The 21780-nt window shown below is 44.8% G+C and overlaps 1 protein-coding gene across 3 annotated transcripts in view; it reads right to left on the reverse strand.

Annotated features, from left to right (window-relative positions):
- Positions 1–4087: 4087 nt before the first annotated feature.
- The window catches only part of DPF3 (double PHD fingers 3), a 189752-nt gene continuing 172059 nt past the window's right edge, over positions 4088–21780 (reverse strand). For all 3 annotated transcript variants that reach the window (XM_055799885.1, XM_005243744.4, XM_055799868.1), the window contains 3 exons: positions 7418–7530; positions 5992–6073; positions 4088–4940 (listed from right to left, as the gene is read on the reverse strand). In XM_055799885.1, the coding sequence (XP_055655860.1) occupies positions 4870–4940; positions 5992–6073; positions 7418–7530 (266 nt within the window). In that variant the 3' untranslated portion in view covers positions 4088–4869. The remainder of the gene's footprint in view (positions 4941–5991; positions 6074–7417; positions 7531–21780) is intronic.

The raw sequence follows: 21780 nt of genomic DNA on the forward strand, positions 1-21780 counted from the left end.
AATGAAGTGATTAATTCCAAAAAGATCAAAACAAGCATTTTCAACTCTTCTAATATTCCCCTCCCTCCCATATTTTCTGTATTCAATAATTTGCCAGATTGAACTTGGATATTTGAATAATTGTGGTTCTCTCAAAAGTGCATTTTAAATTTATTCCACACAGAAAAATCATGCCCAGCTCTACCTGGAATCTCCTTGCCCACAATGCACACTATCCCTCCAGCAGTGACAAGCTTAATTAATATTCCTTTCTACCCCCATCCCTCCTCACCTTCCAAATGACCCCTGTCAAAACACATGCTGTAGGTGTAAAGAACATGCAACAGCTCCGCAACAGTGCGTGGTGTGGGACACTCTTCCTTTGGGGCAGAATTTACTAAGCTCCTTTCAAAGAAAGCTGAGAAATAATGATTTGAAAGTTATTTAGAGCAATGTTTGCTTCAAAAGAACACACTTAACTTGGCTTTCCTAGCTCAAGAACTGGCCTAAGGTACAGAAATGCTGTAAACTCAGTCCAAAGACACATCTACAGAAGCACAGTTTGGAGGCAGAATGGGACCCATCTTATGTTTTTTAAAGGTACTGCCGTTCCCAAGCTACAGGAGAAGCTCAGTGACAGTAACACAAGCTCACTTCCTCGGTGGTATGACTTGCACGCACCCTGTTTACGACCATTTCTCCACCCCTCTGGTTTCCAAGGCTGCCGCTGCAGCAGCTCCCCTCCCCAGCTAGTCTTCCCACCACAGGGCAGAAAACTGGGCAACGCAGCACACAAATGTGATGGCAGGAAATACAGAACCAAGCCGTGGATTCACACAGTACAGTCTGAATTGTTCGGTCCCTGGAAAAGCACGAAGTGGCTAACACCAATGTAGCCACCACTGTGGGCAGGAAGGGGGCAATGTGCAATTTACTGCATCAGCAAAGGTGATTTTGTAAAACTGACCTTCTTTAGGTTATCCAAGATGGGTTAAAAACATTAGATATGTCCAACTAACTTACTTTAAGGCCATTATGCAGACACAGCTTGGATTTAAATACATCCTCTCCGACAGTAAACATCTGTTTTTCTAATGAGGACAGGAAGAAGAACAATTACATCAGCCAGCCTGGCTTCCTCTGTACCATAAGCCTTCTTCAGTCAGACATTCCTGTCTAAGATTGCGTTTCATTAAAATACGTCTTCTGGGAAGCTGCCCAGTCTTGATTTGAAGACTTCCAGGGATGCAGGACCTACCATCTCCCATGGTACTTTGCCCTGATTTGTGCTAAACTATGGCCAGTCTTGCCTACACAGAAAAGTTCTGAAATATGGCTGAGTGTGATCGCCTCAAGGCTGCCAACAGACTCGCATACCCTGCCGTAGCAGGAGAGAGAAGCGGACCGAGCCAGAGTCCTCATGCTGTTTACTGTCCAGACCAGACTGCTGCTATGAGCAGCCTCAAGATTTGCCTGACAGTGGACGGTGTCGCCCAAGTTGTTCATCCCAGTGATCATGCAGGGAGGCTGTCCCCAAGGGGTTACCAGGTGACAGGGAATCGGTTACCAATTTCTAAACTCTTCTTCCTCACCCCCATGGCTGTGCCACAACCTCTCCACATTTGCACAAAGTGGGTGCAGCATCATTTGCTTGGTGGCTCAATCAATAAAGTAAATCAATAAAGTGCGCCAAGACGTATGGCTCTGAATGCATGCTAAAAAGTCACTGAGAGGTCCACCCTAGCCCCTTATCTTGGACCAAGCCAGTAAAGAAGGGAGACTGTAGCCGGAGGAAGGTCTCAGCATGGGGGAGCTTGCATCTCATCTGCTGGCAGAGTTACCTGGAGTGTTGCTGCTCGGCTATGCAGCAGCACAGCACAAAGCTGGAGAGATAAAACACTGCCGGACCACTATGGGTAAGTACCCTGTTACACTGATCTCAAACAGCAAACAACATCGTGCCATTGAAGATCTAGCCACCTCTCCTTCCGTTATACCTCATCAGTAATGAAATTTCAGCAAGGCCACCGAGGAATATTTCCAAACATGAAAGACATTGTTCACCACAGAATGTTTTGGGGAGGAGAAAACAGTCAGTGCTGCTATGGATCAAATGCACAAAACAGGAAATCACGTTTGTGTGCAGAGCACAGTTCATTTAGCAATGTCTGTCACAGGGGTGGAAAGCATTGACCTTCTGCACCAGCCAGTCCCACCAACAGGGCTACCTGAGACTTACATGATGAGCCACTGCTGTCTGCTTAACACACAGGCTAAAACAATGTGCTTTTTCCTCTCCATGTGATAACGCAGACATTGTTCTACTGCTCTCCCAAGGTCAATGCAATAGCAGAAAACTGGAAGGTGATGGCCATCTATAGAGCCATATGTAGAGCTCCCTAAGCCCAGCAGGCCTGGCAGCTGAGCACCAGTCCGACACTAACCCACCTCTGCTTCTCACACTGCCAGCACCGCCATAAAACTTTCCTCCAGCGCACACACTTCTCAGCTCCAGCCCCTCCTGCCGAAACACTCACTCTCCGTGAGAGAGCCCAGCCGTGCCTCTGGTGAATACACGCTTGTGCTCCTGGGCACAGCAGCAACAGGACTTTATGTCAGCCTGAACTGTGCGATAGTCCAAGGTGCCAGGTCAGCAGGGTTCAATTGCACCATCAGGTGGGTGCAAAAGCTCATGCAGATGAGCTGTGGACAGTGAGTGCTCCCCAGGGCCAGGGCAGTTCCAGGCTGGGAGGAAGATGCTTCATTTTACATTTTTTTCTAGAGCTTTGTCAGAACAGGTACCAGGCACCCAACACAGGTCCTTGGGCTCCCACTTTTCCCTCCCCGCACCTGATTTGTTTGTACTCATGGTTCTTCTGGAGTGGCTGTCACATGGAAAGCCTAAGGTATTGAATGAATTTCACAGCTAGCCAGTACAGCTTCTCCAGGAGAAATTTGGTCCAATATGACTAGGATAAATACTTTCTAAATCTTTTTCTAACGGGTTAAAACACTCCTGCTGCAGACTGAGAAGAGGCTGCAACAGTACATGGGAGAATCCCGCAGCTGACACAGCTGCTTCTACTGTGTAAGCTGAACAAAATGCAAAAGGTGAGGAACCTATCTAAGTAATGAGGGAAAGTGCATTAGGTCAGTGTAGCTCACTCTAACTAAGTGTAATTAGCAGGAGAAGGAAGAAAAATTATCTCACTAATATTCTTTCACAATGTCCTTCCAAATGTTTGGGGACATCTAATTTTGTGGGAAAGTTTCAACACACATAGATATGCCAAATATAATCTTCAGTGTCCTTACCTACTTGTACAAGCACCCTGAGTCACATGCTGCTTGGGACTCTTATAAATTTATATTATAAACCCACTTAAATCTATGCATAGGAAGTAATACACTTCATACCCTAGAAAATGGTCAATTTGGGCTACTTGGCAATTCAGAGAGTTGCAGGTTTTTAACCTTAAAGATGTATCTAGTAGAAATTCTTCAATGTACTAACTTGTCCTCCTAGTGATGTCTTAAATCATTCACAGAGACTCAACTGTAATAATATTTTTTCAATTGATACTCTTGCCTAATGTTCACACGTAGAGGTTTGTTTAAATAAATTACAAGTGTTTCTATTTAAATTTTTAAATCATTATGAAAATCTTTCTTTTCATGTTAGGCTCAGTAAATTATTTCCTTTTTTAGAGCTGGGAAAGGTTTTCTGACAAATTATTACAGTTGCCAAAAATGCAGTTATAGAGAATTTGGGGCAAAGATATTTGAAAATTCAGCTAGATCTTGATGATTACTTTGATAAAAAACAGTAACACTCTGGAAATGCTGAAAGTCCTGATTAGGTAATTCCCAGAATACAATGCAACTTTAAGTTGCAGAACATTTTAGTTTAGAAATTAAAAAAAAATAATCAGAAGTGCTTCATTTGACCTAAGCCAAAGTTGTTCCTTTTTGCAGCTTACTTTAGATTGCTGAGAAAACTGACAATTCTACTTTCTGTGATCAAGTTAAGGTGATGTTCTTGTTTTTTTCAATTTTCTGAGCTAAACAGCAAGTCAGTTACATACATAACCATTCACAATTTTCTGAATAAAAATAAAATGATGAGTCTGGACTGTATGCTGGCATTGCAGTGGGACAGTGTGCCTGGATATCCTGAAATACCAAAGACGATAGCCAGGCTTTTCTAAGCATCTGTGCATGTACATACTGGTACTGTTCCTCCTTCAGAGATATGAAAACCAGATGTCTAAAGATCTGCCAAATCAAAGCATTTGATCCAAGGGAGAAAGTGTCAACCCAAAAATTTTTGATCAGTGCTTCTCTCAGTGACAATACATTGTTCATGACCTGGGAAGTACTGAACTAATGCAACTCTCAGAGTCCCCCTATGAATACAGAGTGGTTGCAGTAAGGAGATTTCCAGTCAAGCCTGTGAAGAGAAACAACTGGTGCTGCTCCCAGCCAAAGTACTCACCAATAATTCCTTGGGAGATACCTTACTACTTCTTCTTTAAAGAGAAGACTAAACAGAAAGCACAAGGCCACACAAAATTGACTTCTCCATGTCAATATAACAACCTTCCCCCTTCTATAATGCAGGTGAGCCCGTAACAGCAAGCAGCAACCATGCATAGCAGTGAAGAGATTTCATCCGGACATCGGGAAAGTACATGATCCTTGTAGTAGAGCCCAGGAGGTATGACCTTAGTGACAGTGAATACCACAGATACCTCTTCCTGTATTTGAGTGTCCGTTCGTTTTGATCTGGGTTGTGTCTTTGTGTTCTGGATGGGACTTGTGTGCTGGATGGGACTTGTGTGCTGGTATGGCAACACCGGGAGCAAAATGTTTCTTGACTGCTGGAGCTCCTCAGGCCTGGAAGCCAAAAGCTGATGCTCTCTCTCTGAGCAGCTCCCGGCACAAATGACAACTCCAGCTCCCTGCAAATGGAGAAATCCTTCTTATAGGAATGACATCAAATCCAGGCACTCAGAGTTTATGTCAAGATAAGCTTGAACAGGATAACAAACATTCCTAACATTGGAATTGCCTGTATTTTTCTGAAGCAGGCTCTGCTGCCCTTGGTGTTAGGGCTGTAGGCTTTCTACACAAGTTACAACACAGCTGGGATGTGCATTGCCGCTAGGTATTTTATATTTTCCTATTTTCAGTATACCACTTCCTAGTCAAACAGAAACCTTTAGCTAATTATTAGCTGCATTTCAAAAATTTCCCCTCCTGATTTATTTTATTCTTTCTCAAAGTTATAAGCATTTAGCTCCTGAATGCGTGATTGATTTGTAATTATTCTTGTCTCACCCCTCATGTAAACTGCAGTCATTCACACTTGCATGTTTCCTCCAATTCTACTGCTCTCTGCAGATTTTAGTCAAAGAATCAATAACATTAAGGGACTAGTTCCTCTTCTCCACAACCAAGTGACAAACTACAACCAGTTGTAGCATAGTCAGATTGAATCCCCTGCAGAGGACATAACTACATACCAAACGTAATACAGACTGTAAACTCTCACCCTCCCTAGGCACAGATAGCCCAGAGAACAAGGAAGGCTGTTCCTCTTACTCCAGTCTCCTGACAACAGACTCTCAGCTGTTCCAGAGAGAACCTCTCTGTCTGAGGCTTTGTCTCTGGGACGTTGACTTCTTAGGAAGTCCAAAGTCACAGTTCACAGGAGCTCAGCTCAGCTGACTAAACTGAGCTATTCAGTGCCATCTGGGACATCCAAAGGCACCCATGACCTGCAAAAGAGCCATGTTCTGGAAGAGGAAGTAGAGACCAGGCAAGGTTGAACAGGGCAGCTCAGATCACGCTACACCTCCACATCTATTAATTTTCTTTCTTTCCAGTGGTACCTGCCTCTGCTTTGCTACTGCTTCCTTAACCCTGCATGGCCCAGGCCACCTTTCTGAAATTCTTCCCTTCTCCACAAGGACTTTGTGATTGTCAAAGCAGACTTCCAACATATGTTACCTTCTGGGGGCTCAAAGACTGGTGGATTCAAGCAATACATGTGATAGCCACGGTCACAGTCATCACAGAAGAGCAGCTGGTCCTGAGGCAGGGTTGTTGCAGAGACAGTAGGGAAACAGGGAGAGAAAGAGAGGAGAAGAGAGAAAATGGTGTAAATTAGTCTCTTGCCAAGATGAAAACATAAGCATGGTAACCAGCACTGCTCAGCTAGGAACACAGAGACCAAGAGACTGCTGCGGATGTAAAAGGCTAGAGGCATCACATTTGTGCATCCACACTCAACCACCATATTTCTGAGAGGCTATAAGAGAGCCCGTCCCAGCATAAAGGCAGTTCAGTTTCAAACTGGAAAATCTCCCTGGGAGGTGGAGGACTTCCTCCCCAAGGTGGCCTTACGATGCAGGAGTAAAAGCTGTTAGGCCAGGGATATGGCATACTGAGAGACGAGGACAGGCTTTGCCGGGCTCCAATGTCACCACATGCTGGATCTCAGCCCTTCAGGGGAAACCTTTCTTATCAAAAGCCTGGACTTAGGTAGTTCTCCAAAACTCAGCTGAGTAAACGCTCTGTGAAACAGATGGAAATTACATGATCCCACCATGTGGTCTGCAGCTCTTTCATATATCTTGGGGGGAAAAAGCTGCTCTGAAGTATCCTGTGATTCCTAACACAGAAGAGCTTCCTGTTTTCAGATTTCCTTATTTACTGCCAAAGCTAAACAAAATCTCAGGCTTCAAATTTATTCTGCTATAGGGAATGGTGTCATCTAATCACCTCGAAAGTTCTCCAGCCACTGTCGATTCTCCAGGTTTCTCACAGACTGCCAAGGACCTTTAGCATCAGATTTTAACTGAAAACCCCCAGAGAGGACACTGCCCTGCTGCAGGCTCTGGATCGCAATTTGGAAATCACTGGAATAGGTGATCAGGTGACTACCTAGCTAGAGAGACCTAGCCATCCCAGTTCAAACGCTGCCATGTTTCCCAAGTCTTGTAATTAAGATTTAAAAATCATACCGAGAAAGTAAGCAAAATTAGGGACAGAAGAAACACACCTGTCATCTCTCAGGCTATCACCCATTCACATTTACTGCTGACTATCATATTGAAAATACTACTCTCTTGCAGCTCCCTGCAACGTGAGTTTACTGCCTCCAGCTTATCTCTGTTGAATAAGCATACAAACCACAAGTATTGCCATCTCAAGAGGCCCTACATGATGCCCGTGGTAATTTCAGCAGAGACTGACAGCTTAATGGGGGCACTGGGGAGAAGTTCCTCTCTACTCTCAGGAGCGGCTCTTCCTTGGAGACGTATGGAAGCAGCAGTAAAGCCATGACCCACACCATTGCCACATGCTTCTCGAGGGTGGGCATGACAGTAGCTTGCAGTAATGCTTATGTGCAGGAAAAGGTAAATGAACTCACATCGTTCTCAGAGGTCCCACAAAGGCTGCAGGATTTGCACTCAATGCACTGCCACTGATAGGTTTTAACAGCCTCAGTCATGTTTGTGGTGAACTGCAGGCAGGTCGGGTGTCCTGAGGAAGATCGGAAACAACTGTCATTGTTAAGGCTCACTTTTTGCTTGTGAATTAACTGGTATTGAATTTGGGAACAAAACGCACATGGACATGGACTGATCACAACATGGGCTGCAGCTAACAGATACCAAAGAGGAAAGCAGGCATTAACCCTTTCGCTGCCGGGCACAAGAGAAAATCAGAGTCGTCCCCACCCATTCCCCATCGGCAAAGCAGTTTTATTCAGAGCTCTTAAAAATGGTTTGGCTTTGGGTTTGGTTTTTTGGGGCTTTTTTTGGAAAGAAAACAAGAGAAAGGATGAAATCAGAAACAAACCCAATTTCAGAGAGAGCCCACCCATCTTAATAGAAATTGGAGTACAGTTTCAGTTAAGAGTTGTTCAGACCGGACTGAAGGAACTAGTAGAAACAAGGTTATTCTCCATTTCAGAGCTTCCCTTCCTGATTTCCAAATGGGTGGAGCAATTCTGTAAACTTTGCTTAAATGGAAGCAGTAGCGTACAGAGAAGACGCATAACAGGATGAAGGGATACAGCTTTTAATTTTTTTAAGAGCTCTGCCACTCAAGTTGGTTGGCACAGAAGAAACCAAATTGCACAGCTAACCTTCCAGGATCAAAACAAGAAACCAAAATGAAAAAACCCCAAGCCAACTCCCACAATGAACTAAATCAAAGGAATAAAGAAGGGAAAGCTAGCAGAACAGTCACATCTAATTGGGAAGGACAAATCGCCAGAGTTACAACCCCCACCCCTACATGCGTGTCGACTCCAGCTTTGCAAAACAGCGGTATCACAGTAGCAGGGTCAGCAATGGGCTTTCTGGAGGGGAAAATACAAACAAACAAACAAACCAAAGGTAGGATCAGTGTTCCTTCTGCAAAACAAAACAAGAAAAATATACTGCTGAAATAAAGTACTGTCCTCCCAAACCACCCGTATGAGGCTGAGGCAGTCCCTAAGTCACCTGCAGTAAGTATTGCTTGCCTTCTTGGAAAGCCCCGTATTTAGCATCTCTCTCTGACGCATGCAAGCGATAACACTGCACATAGTCAGGAGCAGGGGCATGGGACAGGGATCGCCAATTGCTCATCTATAGAAAAACTAGAAATACAGGTATGCACATCCAGCAGTACCGCATACTACTTCTAGAAAATTACACCATCAGGTGCGTGGGGCTTTTCACTTCTAGCCTGTCTGCGGTTCATAGCATACAGCCAATGGGTAGGAAAAAATCTTTTCCACTTCCACCTGCACCTCCACCAGACTAAGTGTCTTTTTAAGAGTAGAGAAAGAACGGCTGCTTCTCCAATCAGAAAAAAAGGCACAGCTACAGCAGATGTGGGCATAGGTGTACTATCTCCACTACCAGACCGATCAGTGGTGTTTTGCTGTGTCATCACATCACCCATCAGCACCCTACAAGTAGCTTCTGTATTTTCTAGCTAGTGAAGCAAACGGTTGCCGAGAATTGCTGAGTAAGACAATAATGCTGTAGGGAATATATTTCCTTTATGTGTCCATGATACCTCCAGTTATATTTGCATGGGTGTGATGCATAAACTAAGCCTGTCCAGCAAAGAAATGTGAATGTGTGTACATAAGTTATTAAGGAAATCTAATAAAAAATAAAGGAGATATTTAAGGAAGGAGGGATCAATGACATTGCTCATATCACTCTTAAGCCTTTGAATAAATAAATGTTTTGGCAGTACTGATGAGCTCAGATGATCTAAAACCACTGGGTTTTGGAGCCCTTGAAATGTCAGCACACAAAAAAAGAGTCAGATTTTACTGATATTTACAGTGGACCAAGTCCAAACTAGAGTTCTGGGGACCTTGAAACTGCAACTGTGCAGAAGGAGATGTGACATAATACCTTTTCATGCTGAGAGGACCTCAGATAATTTCTGATAGTACCAAACTAGCAGAACCTGACATGACACTGAAATGTTCCTCCAGGTCTGATTTACAGCAAATGCAGAACCTCATTCCAACACCAGTAAATAGAACAAATGTGCCACACTACACATCAGGGAGGAATTCATCCCAAGAGCAGAAAGTTGTCTTCCAGGAAGGTTGTACAGTACTGGAATATATCACAGAAAACAACTCATACAGGGAGGTGAGTTAATCAGAGAGTTAAATAGCTTCAGTCACATTTGAAAAGAAACAGAAAGAATGGAATCAAACTTACAGAAATAAATCACAGCTAAATGCATACATGTATTCACGTGCTCACTTGCCTGTGTACACACATTGCTCATTGCGGAGACTCCAGCTAAAGACTCTCCCTCTCTCAAGCAACATGAAGGTCAGATTCTGTTCACTACTTTATCTCTGTCCCTTCACAGCCATTCCTGCTCTCTTCCAGCTATCAGTCTTGACTGTCTCGTTCCTGATTTGCCTCAAAACCACCTCTGCAGGTCTTCTGTGCTGCACCTCATATTGATGGTACCTCATCCTTGAAGTGATCCATCCTATTTTGCAGAGCCCTTCTTAAGAACCACACCCACCACAAGCCTAAAAGAAATGGGCTCTTGCGGGCTGATGATTGCTTAGAAAATATTAATATTAATAGTGAGGGCCGCAGTGGCTTCTTTTTAGTAGCAATGCAGAAATATTTTGCAAAAGCATACCAGTCACTCCACTGGGCTCTCTCTCCGAATGCTGTGACTACAAAAGGTTCTAATAAATGCCCACAGCCATGTCTGCATAGCCGCAGATTGCTCTCTGTTAGCCCAGGGCTCACGGCATGTCTAAGGGAAAAAGAATATCTCATGCACATGTTTCTTCAGCCTCTAAGTCAGATCCTCTTTCACATTAAACAACGTGCCTTGTGGTACCGTGACCCCAACCTAATGTCGTCGGAAAGACTATTTTTACTTATGCCAGCAGCGTGATGAGGCACTGTAGCATACAGCAAGCATGTCAGTAGATACTCAAAACATTAAAATTCTTTTTCCTGCCCTCCCTGCTCTCCTTCTTCGCAATTGCTCTATTTTCCCACTACTTTGTTTCAAAACCCAGTGTTTTTCATGACCTATGAGAAAATTCACACGTCCAGGACTTCCTGGAGCGGTGTTAGTGAACGCTATCCCTGCTCCGTATCACAGCACTTCTTGGCATTCCCTCTGTGGCAGAATACCTGAAGACAAAGCCCTGTAGCTGCACATGGCAGGCTGCTATAGGTAGATTCAAATTCCCTAAAAAATAAAAATAAAAATAGGCCAGTTCCACTCACAGTTTACACAAAGAGTAGTCCAAAATGTGGTTCAAGTTACAGGCACTGTAGTAGTGCACAAGCCAGAGAGCTGAAAGTCTATCTTGCTCATTAATTTCACCACCTATGTGGTCAAGATGAAGAAACAGTCTTACTTTGCTAATCTTGTAATAAACAGCATTTGCTGTGGTTAAGGTGTGCAGCAAAGTCTGCAGCTGGGACTCAGTTAATAATTCAGGTGGTGGCTCAGCCCTGGCAAACCCTGGATCACTGTCACATGTCTGTATCAGCTCCGCAGATCTAACAGGGGGAAGAAGTAACAGATATTTATGGTGTCACCAAAGTCAATAGACAGACCTCTAAAATACACCCCGGGAGCAGTTCTGTTGAAGGAGAAGGTGATATGTTAACATTGACAGTTTCTAATCTACCATAACTATTCTCTACCTAAACTTCTGCTATGCCGCAATAGCTATAAACAACATAGATAATAAAACTTGCAGCAAGGTTTCAACAGCTCATCCCTTTGTCTTAAAGCAATAATTTAAAGTATAGATCAGGTCTGAAAGCTCCCTCATCTTCGTCGAAACTCTCCTCTGGATCTGAACCCTATGACTGAGGCCATATTTTATAGCGACACCCGTGTTTCACATGCCACTGGCTTTAATTGTACACTATGTCCACCAGACATCTGGTCAGAGGGGCGGGGGGTGAGCGCACTCAGAGGCGATTTCTTGTCTCCTGTACCCAGTGCAATTGCAGGCTGGCAGTAAGGAGAACTTTAACATAAATACCAAAAAAAACCCCACCCCAAACCAAAACCCCACACACACCTAAAAATCTCTTCCGCTTACACTGGCTGTGTAACACTAAAGACCAAAACTGACATTACAGGGCAGGAGCAATCTGCTGCTCCCAGGCGCTCTGTGACCAGCGAAGGCCTTAGAATGGCTCATTAGTGCTTTTTCAATAATGGATTCTGCATCGCAAGATTAATTGCAGCCATGTGCTCTGTCACACCCGCCACAGACTATTTAAGTTAACAATCCAATCAATAACCTTTTTCAAACAAAGGCAGAGATTATCTTGAGGGAAAAAAATAAGCAAAGACTCCTTTTTTAAAACAAATGTGAAATTATTTATACAAAGTAAAAGGAATTTTCACCCAGTTTCCAATTCTTTCCCTTATCTTCATGGTGTAGTGGTGGGCTTTTTAATCAATAGCATAATGAGAACCCACAGGGCTCCTGGCTATATCACATCAGAATTTATTCCATAAACTATTGAGGACTTTAAACAACTATAAATATATATTACAGATATAATGATCTATGGCACAGGAACCCCATCCAAATAATGGAAGTTTTACATGCAAAGAAACTGCAAAATACCATCCTGCTAAGACTGAATAAGGATTTCTGTCACTACTATCATCATTAGTCAGTATTATTATCATTATTCATACAAAAGAAGGGAAAAGTAACTTGTAATTCTAATAAGGGATATGATTTTATGCTTATGATATAAAAATTTATCCCTTATTTGTCTAAGAAGGCACCCTTACAGACATGCAGCGTCGACAACAGATGGATTAGAAAGGGCCCTTGAAAACCCAAACCACCCAAGCACACTGAAAGGCTTGGCTCTGCCAGAATCCCAGGGCTCAAGGAGCTGCACCTTTCAGAAAAAGACCAAATGTTGCTGTGGGATGAGGATGGAGAGCTCTTGGCATTTTCCTGGCCCTTCCCATCTTGCAATGTCAAGGTGTTACAATGCAGGGACGTACACCTGTCTGCTCAAATGGAGCTTCTCATAAACAGAAGCCTTCAGCCATGTTTGTGGGTGAGGATCCAAGGCACCACCTGCCGCAGTACCTCTGTGATACAGGGAAGCAGGAGTATTTCATTATAGACAAATATAACAGCTTTCCTGGCGGCCAGGGCAGGGCTGGGTGTCAGAGGCTGCGGGTGAAGAGCTCCGTCTCGCCCCCCTTGGCACAAAGCCCTGCTGAATCCAGCTTCTTAAGAAAACAGACAAACCAACAAAAGAGGAAGCCTCACTCATAGGCACCATTGGGTTTTATTACTATTAGACAGGAGAGGAAATATTACCCCCATGAATTTCTACATATCCTGATGGAAATGAGAAAGCCTGGCTGTTTCTCCCGGTGTGCAAGGCACTGCGCTCCAGCACTGCCAGCTCCGCTACAGAGGTGGCTCTGAAAGGACTCGGGGGTCTCAGTGAACGGGCTGGTCAGTCTGATTTGGTCAGAGACCAACTTTCCTCTAATCTAATATGCCGCGATGTGCCAGTAATTGTGGAAGAATTAACACCTTTAATAATTAATGGAGCTCTGAAACCATTCAGCTGTAGAAGAGCTTACAGTTCCTATTATTTCATTTCCTGGCCCTATAGTCATTCTGGCCAGCACGGACCGAGCTTAAACCGAGCCCGCAGAAAGGGAAGGGGCACTCTGCTGCATTAGCACCCGGGACTGGCAGCCAGCTGCACTCCGGAGGTGGTGGTTTTTTTTCTCGGTACTGCCAGTTCCAGTGGGAAAAGAGACATAAATTACAAGCGATTGCTCAAATGTTCAGCACCGGTAGAAGACAGCCCACTTCAAGTGCTCGCCCATGGGACAAATAAAACCCCTGTGCAAAAGATAGTAGTTCTGCCCAGTCGTAATGAGGCAGGTATGCTTGGAGTCAATGGGAACTGAAAGCAGGACAGACCTGTGTTTGAAAGCAATGCTGGAGATCTTGAGGAAGATGTAAAATGGTGGGGTGTGGAAGGTGACGCAGCTCGGTCTCCTGCACTACCCTGCTGTTGCTTTAGCTGTGCAAACACCAAAGGGTGCAGGGGGGCAGCGAGCTCCTGCTGAAACACCGCTCATCTCAAGGCGTTCCCCAGAAAATTTTGTTGCCTGAGGAAAGTCCACCCACCAGCTCAACTTGCTCCCCGTTTTGACTCTACAACGCCACACAATTTCCTCTGAAACCTTTTTAAGCATTGAGAGCATCAGCTAGGACAAGCCAGCCTGGGCTACCGAGGGTACATCGAGAGTAAAGCTTGGCTCAAAGGCAGCTCACACGCATAAACAAAATGAAGGCTCTGTGCACGCACAGACTCACATGCACCCAGAGAGATTAGCTGCAGACAAGGCAGAGTAACTCTGTCTGGCACGGGGTGGCAGGAGGAGCTGGGAGGGATTCAAGGGTGATCTCCAGAGCACGCAAAGAGAGAAGCCAGGAGCGAGTTATTCTGTGCATCCTAATGGTTTGTCAGTCTAATCACTTTCTCCCCACACACCACCCCCTTGGTAGCAGATGCCATAAGTCTTACAGGAAAACTACTTGAGAAATGTTTTAAAACTGTGATTTTTACTGTGATAGGTTTGTGTGTGCCTTTCCCTTGTCACCCCCCTTTCTCAGCTTGCACAGTCCAGCCACACATATCTTAGCAAGGAGAAATGAAAACCAGAAGTTACAGATTTTAAAAGCCTCTAAAAACCGGTGACAATTAATTGTGGCGTATAGATATCGCCACCCCGGGGGGAACACCCTGGTTTGGGCTAGTGATGCTGCAGCCAGGTCCTCTGCTCTGGGCTCAGGTTTGCCAGAGGGAGCTCTGCCATGGTGCCTGCTGCTGGGTGGGTGTCCCCCTCTGGCCAGGCACACCTGCCCCTCAAAAACTGCCTGGGACAGGCTGAAATCTGCTCACCTGGGGGTCTGGGCAGATCTGGGGCACAGTTTTGCTCCTCTGTCTTCCCCTCAGAGGCTGTGCACCAGGGATTCAGGCACACACCTGACACGCTGCTTGGTTCACTGCAAAGATGCTGTGATAACGCAGAAGCAAGGTGGCAAACGGGGCTCTGCACATTTGCAACCCAGGGGATCAGAAGTGGCCCGCAACGTTAGAGCCAAAGGAAACGCCACACACCCACGATGTCCCATGTCAAAACCAGCCAGCACTCTGCTCCCTCCTGTTCCAGACCGGCCCCCGTTAGCCACTGTTGGCTGCTAGACAAAATGGCTATTTCTTGCCTGAGAAAAATAATGTGGAAGCACTCAAATAACCTCGTACTGAAGCATCAGCTTGTTAATGCACTGGTAAGTCATGCCAGCACTGTACAATTCCTGGGGGTGAATTAGGTCAGAGTGACCTCCAGAAAACCCACCAGGCTGCATCACTGCGCGCCGCATTATGGGTAACGATCTGCTAATTGCCAGGAGGCACTTGGGCTGCTTACCAACACCAACAGGAAGGAAACCTGCCTGCAGGCACCGCACGGACTCCATATGCCGGGGACATAGCTCCTAATAACAAGAATAAACCCATTTATAGAGCGCAAACTGGCCAGGAGAATGGGCACTGAATGCTAATGCTGCCCAGCAGGTACACCTCGCAGGGGTCGGCTGACTGAGTGCCCCCCCCCCCCAGCAATACCGCCTGTGCAACGCAGGGCAGGTTTTGCATTTGGTTGCACAGTGAAGCAGGGGTGAGGTAGATGGAGATGAACGTGCAGGAGTGGGAGAAAGACTGCTTATCCAGACAAGATGAATCACCACAACCTGGAAAGCCAACATCCCCTTTGCCCGGGGGACATTTTCGTTACCCTTCAACAAACTGCAGTGGAAAAAAACCTCCGGCATGGCTCGGACCTCGTCGCTATGCACTGCAGGCTCCCCAGCCAGGCCAGCTCACACACCACAGAGCTTTCAATCAACTGGCAGGCTCACTAAACCCTTTCAAAATGAGCAACCAAGCAAAAATACTTGGTCATAAACACTAAAAATAGGAATGGAGGACTGGGTTTTGTTTTGCTTTTTAACTTGGTGAAGCCAGTTCTTCCTAGTGCATTAAATCCACCTCCCTGGCAGCCGATTTAGAACATCTCCTCCCCCCTGGGAGAGCCAAAATCCCCAGCTATAATGAGAGGAGTGGGGTGGTATTTAAAATGCTAGGGAAATGGCAGCCTGAATAGCCTTCTGCCAGAGTGTTACTTTTGTTAAACCCCCCCATAAAACAAGATATCAGCTCTGCCCCTCCTCCCCTCCCTTTAACCTGAACAAGGACTCCGCTACCTGCTCAAGCCCACATCTGCCGTCCAAATACCTGGTCCTTCCCCAGTATTCCCAGAGTTAAGCTGCCCTGCTAGCACAGACAGACAGACAGACAGCAGCACGCCTGCAGGGGTGCCTAGCACTGCCCAGCACACTATGTTATCAAGGTAGCGCTAGAAAAGACCAGCTCCAGCATTTTCATGCTGACCCGACAAAGTGTGTCTAACCCGAGCTGGCAGTGGCAGTAGATGGGACACGTCGTTTCCCTGGGGCACTCCGACCAGGGCTTCTCTGCTGGGATTATGCGGGAGAGTATGATGGAGGCAATGCTTCACGACGTGGGCAGCTCTTCCCTGAAAACAGGCCATGTACACCCAGTCAGTTCGGAGAGCATCAAGACAAGCCCTCTGCACGGCTGCAGTCCTTTTCAAGCACCAAGGGCCGTGGGGAGAACTTCAGAGGTGATTTCACCCATGGGCCACGAAACAGCCATCCCATAGAAGCAATTGTTGATTGAAAACAGGGTAGGCTGGGCTTACGTTGATGAATTAGGAAAGAGAAGGACAGAGTATTACTAATCTCTGGACAAACCTTCTTTCTAGAAAGATTAAGGAATTACTGTAGACTAATTTCCTGCCAGCACAGTTCAAGAAATTTCAAATCAAATGGCAAACTCCAGGAAAATTATTTAAATGTCATCATTTTAATATTAAATAAACTTAACTACGCAGAAGACACCATGCCATTGCATAGGCAGTGACTTCACTGTTGTTACATGAGGTAACCATGGATCATTCACGTAAAGAAATTCTGCACATGGTGGGTAAATGGTTGATAGTCAGGGCAAACACACTGTAAATGCAAGAGGTGTGACTTCCCCGCACACACATAATTTACACTGTTGCTAATATGATTGTATATTCAGACATAAGTTGAACTGCCTCGCTCAACTAAACAGAAACAAAACCAATTTGGAGCAAGTTACTTCAGTCCCTCGCTGATTTAAAGAACCCTTTCAGCTGCCAAACGGGCAGCGTCCTCCACGCACACTCTCCATTGTTTGTAATGCAGTGCCAGTAGCTGGAAAAATCCCATCATCTACTGATTTCTTCCCTTCTCTCTTAGTTAAACCCCCTGTTTGGTTGGGAATTTCTACATGCCAATCAAGGTTTCATCAATAAGGCAGCCAGTTTTCACTTCCCCATCAAAGTCCCAGCAACATCAATATCTAGAGGGAAGTAAGAGCTATAACTGCACCCTGCAGAGCACCAGTATGCGCTCAGTAGGAAGGAGTGAAATGTCTCAGTTTACTCTCTAAAAAATGCAGTTTCAGGGTGATCTAAACATCTGAGCAAAGGATTGAATTTGAATGAAGTAGTTTCAGTCAAAAGCAAATGGGAGGGGAGAAAGGGTTAAGGGGTGGCAGAGGCAGAAACTGATTTTTCAGAAAGGGTGAGACATTTTGTGCCAGCGTTTCACAAACAAGACGTCAGATTTTCATTTTGGAGCAGTACCTTGCTTCAAAAGTGAGCTCGATGTAATTGTTTTTAAGAGAGGGAAAAAATACTCACAAATTAAATGTTTCATTCAAGCCTGCGCGCACTTGGCAGTGGGAAAGGGTCATTTCATTGAGGAAAAGAGAACGTGTTTCGTTTCAAATCCAACTGAAATCTTTTCTCCTCACCATAGTATTTTTCAATTTAGCTATTTAAACAGCCTTTTTGAGTAACTGTCCAACAAAATGCTGCCAGAGACACCAAGACGATAAGATTTTTTTGTTCGGTTTTCACTGGGAAAACACCAGATTTAAATCCACGATCTCTTTTCTCAGAGCTCACCAGACCTTTCACCCCAGATCAGCCAAGTCAGAGTGCAGGCATTCTCTAACCTGTAACAAGTGAGTAGCATTGCTTTAACCTACACAAACAATACTTCATAGCAGCTAAATATGATATCAGATTAAACAAGAAATTAGCTAGTTCCACAGCAGTGGACACAAATGTCTCATCAAACAGTTGACTAATCTTGCTAGTTTTCAGCACCGGAGGAATTGTTTAACAGACCCTGTACAAAAATAGAATATTATCGTATTTAATGTCAGAAAATTATCTTCCACTGTACTATGGAGATCTGTGATTCTGACCCTGCGCTTAGCTGGCTGCTACATTGGCTAGCAGGACAGTTGCTTGATGGTTCTGTTAAGGGCAAAGAGGTTGGGAAGTCCTGTCCTACAGGCTGCTCTGACCAGGTTCTGGGCATTCCAGCTCCTCTCACCTTGAACAGTGTTCATCACCTGCCATATTCATTGTTAGGGGGGATCCCATCACCCACGAGATGGTTGGCAATGCCCAATGATAGCTGCATTGAGCCTAATGGGGACTAGCTCTTCTTCACGTAATGCCAGACCTGTAAATACATAAACAGTCACAGAGAAATCTAATGGGTGCAGATGTCCTTGGGAAATTCTCCGTTTTTTTCTTTCAGATAGCAAAGTCCTTGGAAAATCTCACCCTTAATAAAAGTGAGGAAGGAGCCTTGCAGAGCTAATTATTGAAGAGGCTGCCCTGGCCTTGCAAGGGAAATGAAGCTCCCCCACCCCTTCTCCGGATGAAGGAATATGGGGCTCTGGACCATCTGGATGTCTGAAGACTACAACAGCAGTCTGAATTCAATTGACAGAGAGTTTGTGGATGGTTAAAAACTCTCCTAAGCCTTCCAGGCTGATGGACACATTCAAAGACACAGTCGGTGTGGAAAGACCTGAGAAGAGCTGGGACCTGTTCTTTAAGAAGCCTGAGCCCAGTTATCCCAGCAATGGATGAGACCTCTGAGCCAAGATCTGGCTGCAGAATCCACTGCACTGTAAAATAAGTTGTTGACCCTAGAGGAAAGGACTGGAAAGACTTCAGTGTTGTTTAACACATTTAAACCACTCCCAGCACAGCACTGATGTGAAGCAACGATGATTGGTACCAACGGGGGAAAATAAATTTCTCAAACATAGGCTTAAAACCACCCTGTGTAAACTCTACCATACAAAGTGCTACATGAACTTGAAAGCTATGTCTTACTGGCTATCTGACACTAAAATAAAAGTACCTCTTTAGTGACAGCACAGCTTTCAACTATTTCACATCCAATGACTTCTTCTCACCTTGGAGAGCTGGCCTCAATATTGACTCCTGAAATCATCATATGAAGAAGTTAATGGCTGTTGGCTAATGAAAGAAATCCAAATTGGTAAGCTAAGTCTTGAGCAACGCTTGACAAAACTCTCATCAGCATTATTTAAAATCTCTGATCTGTTCGAAAAAAAGAAGGCTGTACCTGAAAAATTTGGTCACATTCATTCTCTTCCTGCAGTCCACAATGAAGCCACCAACACTAACTGCAAAGCCTGAGAAACATATTGAGAAGGGGCTTCAGTCCAAGCAAAAAGTGACTCTTCAACACCCGTGCAAACCTAGAGATAGACTAGAAGGTCTAACTGATAATTGGTTATGGAAGATGAACAGTGCTGAGAAATTAAACTCCACTCTGAAAAAAACCCCCACTCGGCATAAGACATTGAAGGGAGGCTATGTCTGCTCCTGCTCGGGTGGTACCATCCATCAGCTGGGATCCTAAAGAAGGAGCATCCCTCTGAGCTCCCCAGAGCAGCTGCCTCTCAGGCAGGCAGCAGTAGTTCCAGGAGCCCACCTCCCAGCCTCAATGCTCAAAGCGTATTGCCTTTTCCACAGCGGTGCCATAGTTGGTTTGTAGGTCATTCAGAGCTACCACTGCTGTGTTAGACAACATCAGACAAAACTGTTTCTATTTATAACCTGGATGGCAATATTAGCCACAATACTCTGCTCCAGAAATCTGTGCTTTTTGAAAGGTAAATGCCATCCTTTTCCCATCATGGTGCACACACCATGGAATCATGAAGAATTACAGGCTGCAAAGACAAAATCTCATCAAATAACAGATGATATGGTAAAAGTTTTTGACACACACAGAAAAAGCATTTGTTGAAACAGCAAAAAATGCAGTCAGGTCTTCAAAAATACACTGATGAAATTAAGATGCCACAGATGGGTGGCTCTCATCTTAAGTCATTAAAATCAAAGATAGGACTAAACTGTGGCAACTGTCCAGCTTTGGTGCAGCAAAGGAAATACAATTTTACAATAATTTCCAAGAGACAATGGAGATCTTAAACAAATCAAGCCACAGTCTTGACAAGCCCAGCCAAAGCTAAAGGAAGTAGTCACTGCTTTTACGTGCTCTGCTACGTATGCTTTATAATAGTTGCAGTCCCACTCAGCCATCTTCGACGCTAGGGATGGGATGGGGTACTGAGTTCATGTAACTGTTACTGAGCATTAAAAGCTTGGTTTTAGAGAAAGGGTTATGGTGTTTTTTATTATCTGTAGGCTGATGGATCTGATTACAATTAGGGTTCACAGCTCCAGGATGCAAATTTAACCAGATTCTTTTTTCCTGATTCCATGCAAAAGTTTGGAATAAACCTTAAACCAGTGCAATATTCTAGTTCAGGTCAAAGCAAAGAAGCTGATGGCGTTTTCAGCCCACCCAGAGAACTTGGGATTCCAGCCCTCAGCTTTGCCAGCCTTCAGCTCAGTCTCAGCACAGGGAAACCTGGCTTTGGGGGCATTCATTAGCTGCTGCAACGCTAGGAGACTTCTACTCCTTTCTCCTGCTATGTCTGACTCTTAGCAGCAAGAACCCTTCTCTAGACAGAAAAATAAGGTACCTTCCTAGCCACCATGCCAACATAAATCTGCTGTGGGGCTTAGTGAACAGTGGTGCTTTTTCTGTTCAGATACTAACATTGCAGATATTTCTGCATTACTAAAATTTTCTTTTAAAACATTTCTATTTTCAGGCCTGTGCCTTAAAAAACAAAAAAACCTCAACCGACCAACCAAACAAAAAAACCCACCAAAACCCCCTCAAACAACAAAAACAGTCACAAAAATGTTCAAAGTAATAAGACTTATGCAGAGATGTTCTCTGGAGTCTGACAGCCTGTAACAATAGCTCTGCTGTGGTGGGAAGGATCCCATTCATCTAAACAGGGTGTTGACAGACATCCATAAAGGCCAATTTCAACGTATACTTTCACTCCTAGCTACCTTAGCAGAAATGTCTAGCTCTGCTCTCTGCATCCATCACACTGGGGACAATGAAAATGACAACTGACTTAGAATGGGAGATGGCCTATTGAACAAGAAAAACGCACTGATGCCACAAGCAGTTTCCTTCCTTCCTTCCTTCCTTCCTTCCTTTCTTCAACTTGCCTTTCCTTGATTTTTCAGCATCCAGCCTCTGTCCGGGTCTCTCTGTCCTATGCAGAAAGCTCAAGAGGAGATAGGAGAAGAACAACAAAAGCAGCAATGGCCAGGGGCTCAGGATCTGTCACGACATAGACAGATCCTGAGCCCCTCCTCTCTCTGCTTTGGGGCAGGAAAAGATTAATTGCTCCTGTGAAATCCCTATGGAAAAGTAGTTTTGTAGGCCTGTAACTCAGATTATTGTAAGAATATCTGAGAGCAGATCACAGAAATAAAATTGGAAGTTGCTAGAAGAGGTTTTAAAACCAGCAATCCTATCACTTAGTATGGGCTCTAAGGAGAGCATCATAGCTCCCTTCTCAGCATGGCTCAGAAATACGGTTGGTACCTGGCAGCTTTTCAGCTGCCTCTTGTCCCCAGTGCCCAACAGGTGGAAAAGAAGGAAAGACCCTTTTTTTTTTTAGCCACAGAACAGCTGAGGACAACCCAGTAAGGAGTCCATGAGCTGCTCTATCAGATCCAAACAGGTTCCCAAAAGCCACAGTGACTGAGGACAGCAAAAGTAGCTGAGACTGCCTTTTGGTTTCCTCCTTCATTCACTGAATCAGCCAAAGGCCTTGCACAGGTAAAGATAAGGTCTGAAGGCAAGCAGTGAAGTTTTCA

Source organism: Falco peregrinus, chromosome 1 (assembly GCF_023634155.1).
Source record: "Falco peregrinus isolate bFalPer1 chromosome 1, bFalPer1.pri, whole genome shotgun sequence".
Taxonomy (NCBI): Eukaryota; Metazoa; Chordata; class Aves; order Falconiformes; family Falconidae; genus Falco; species Falco peregrinus.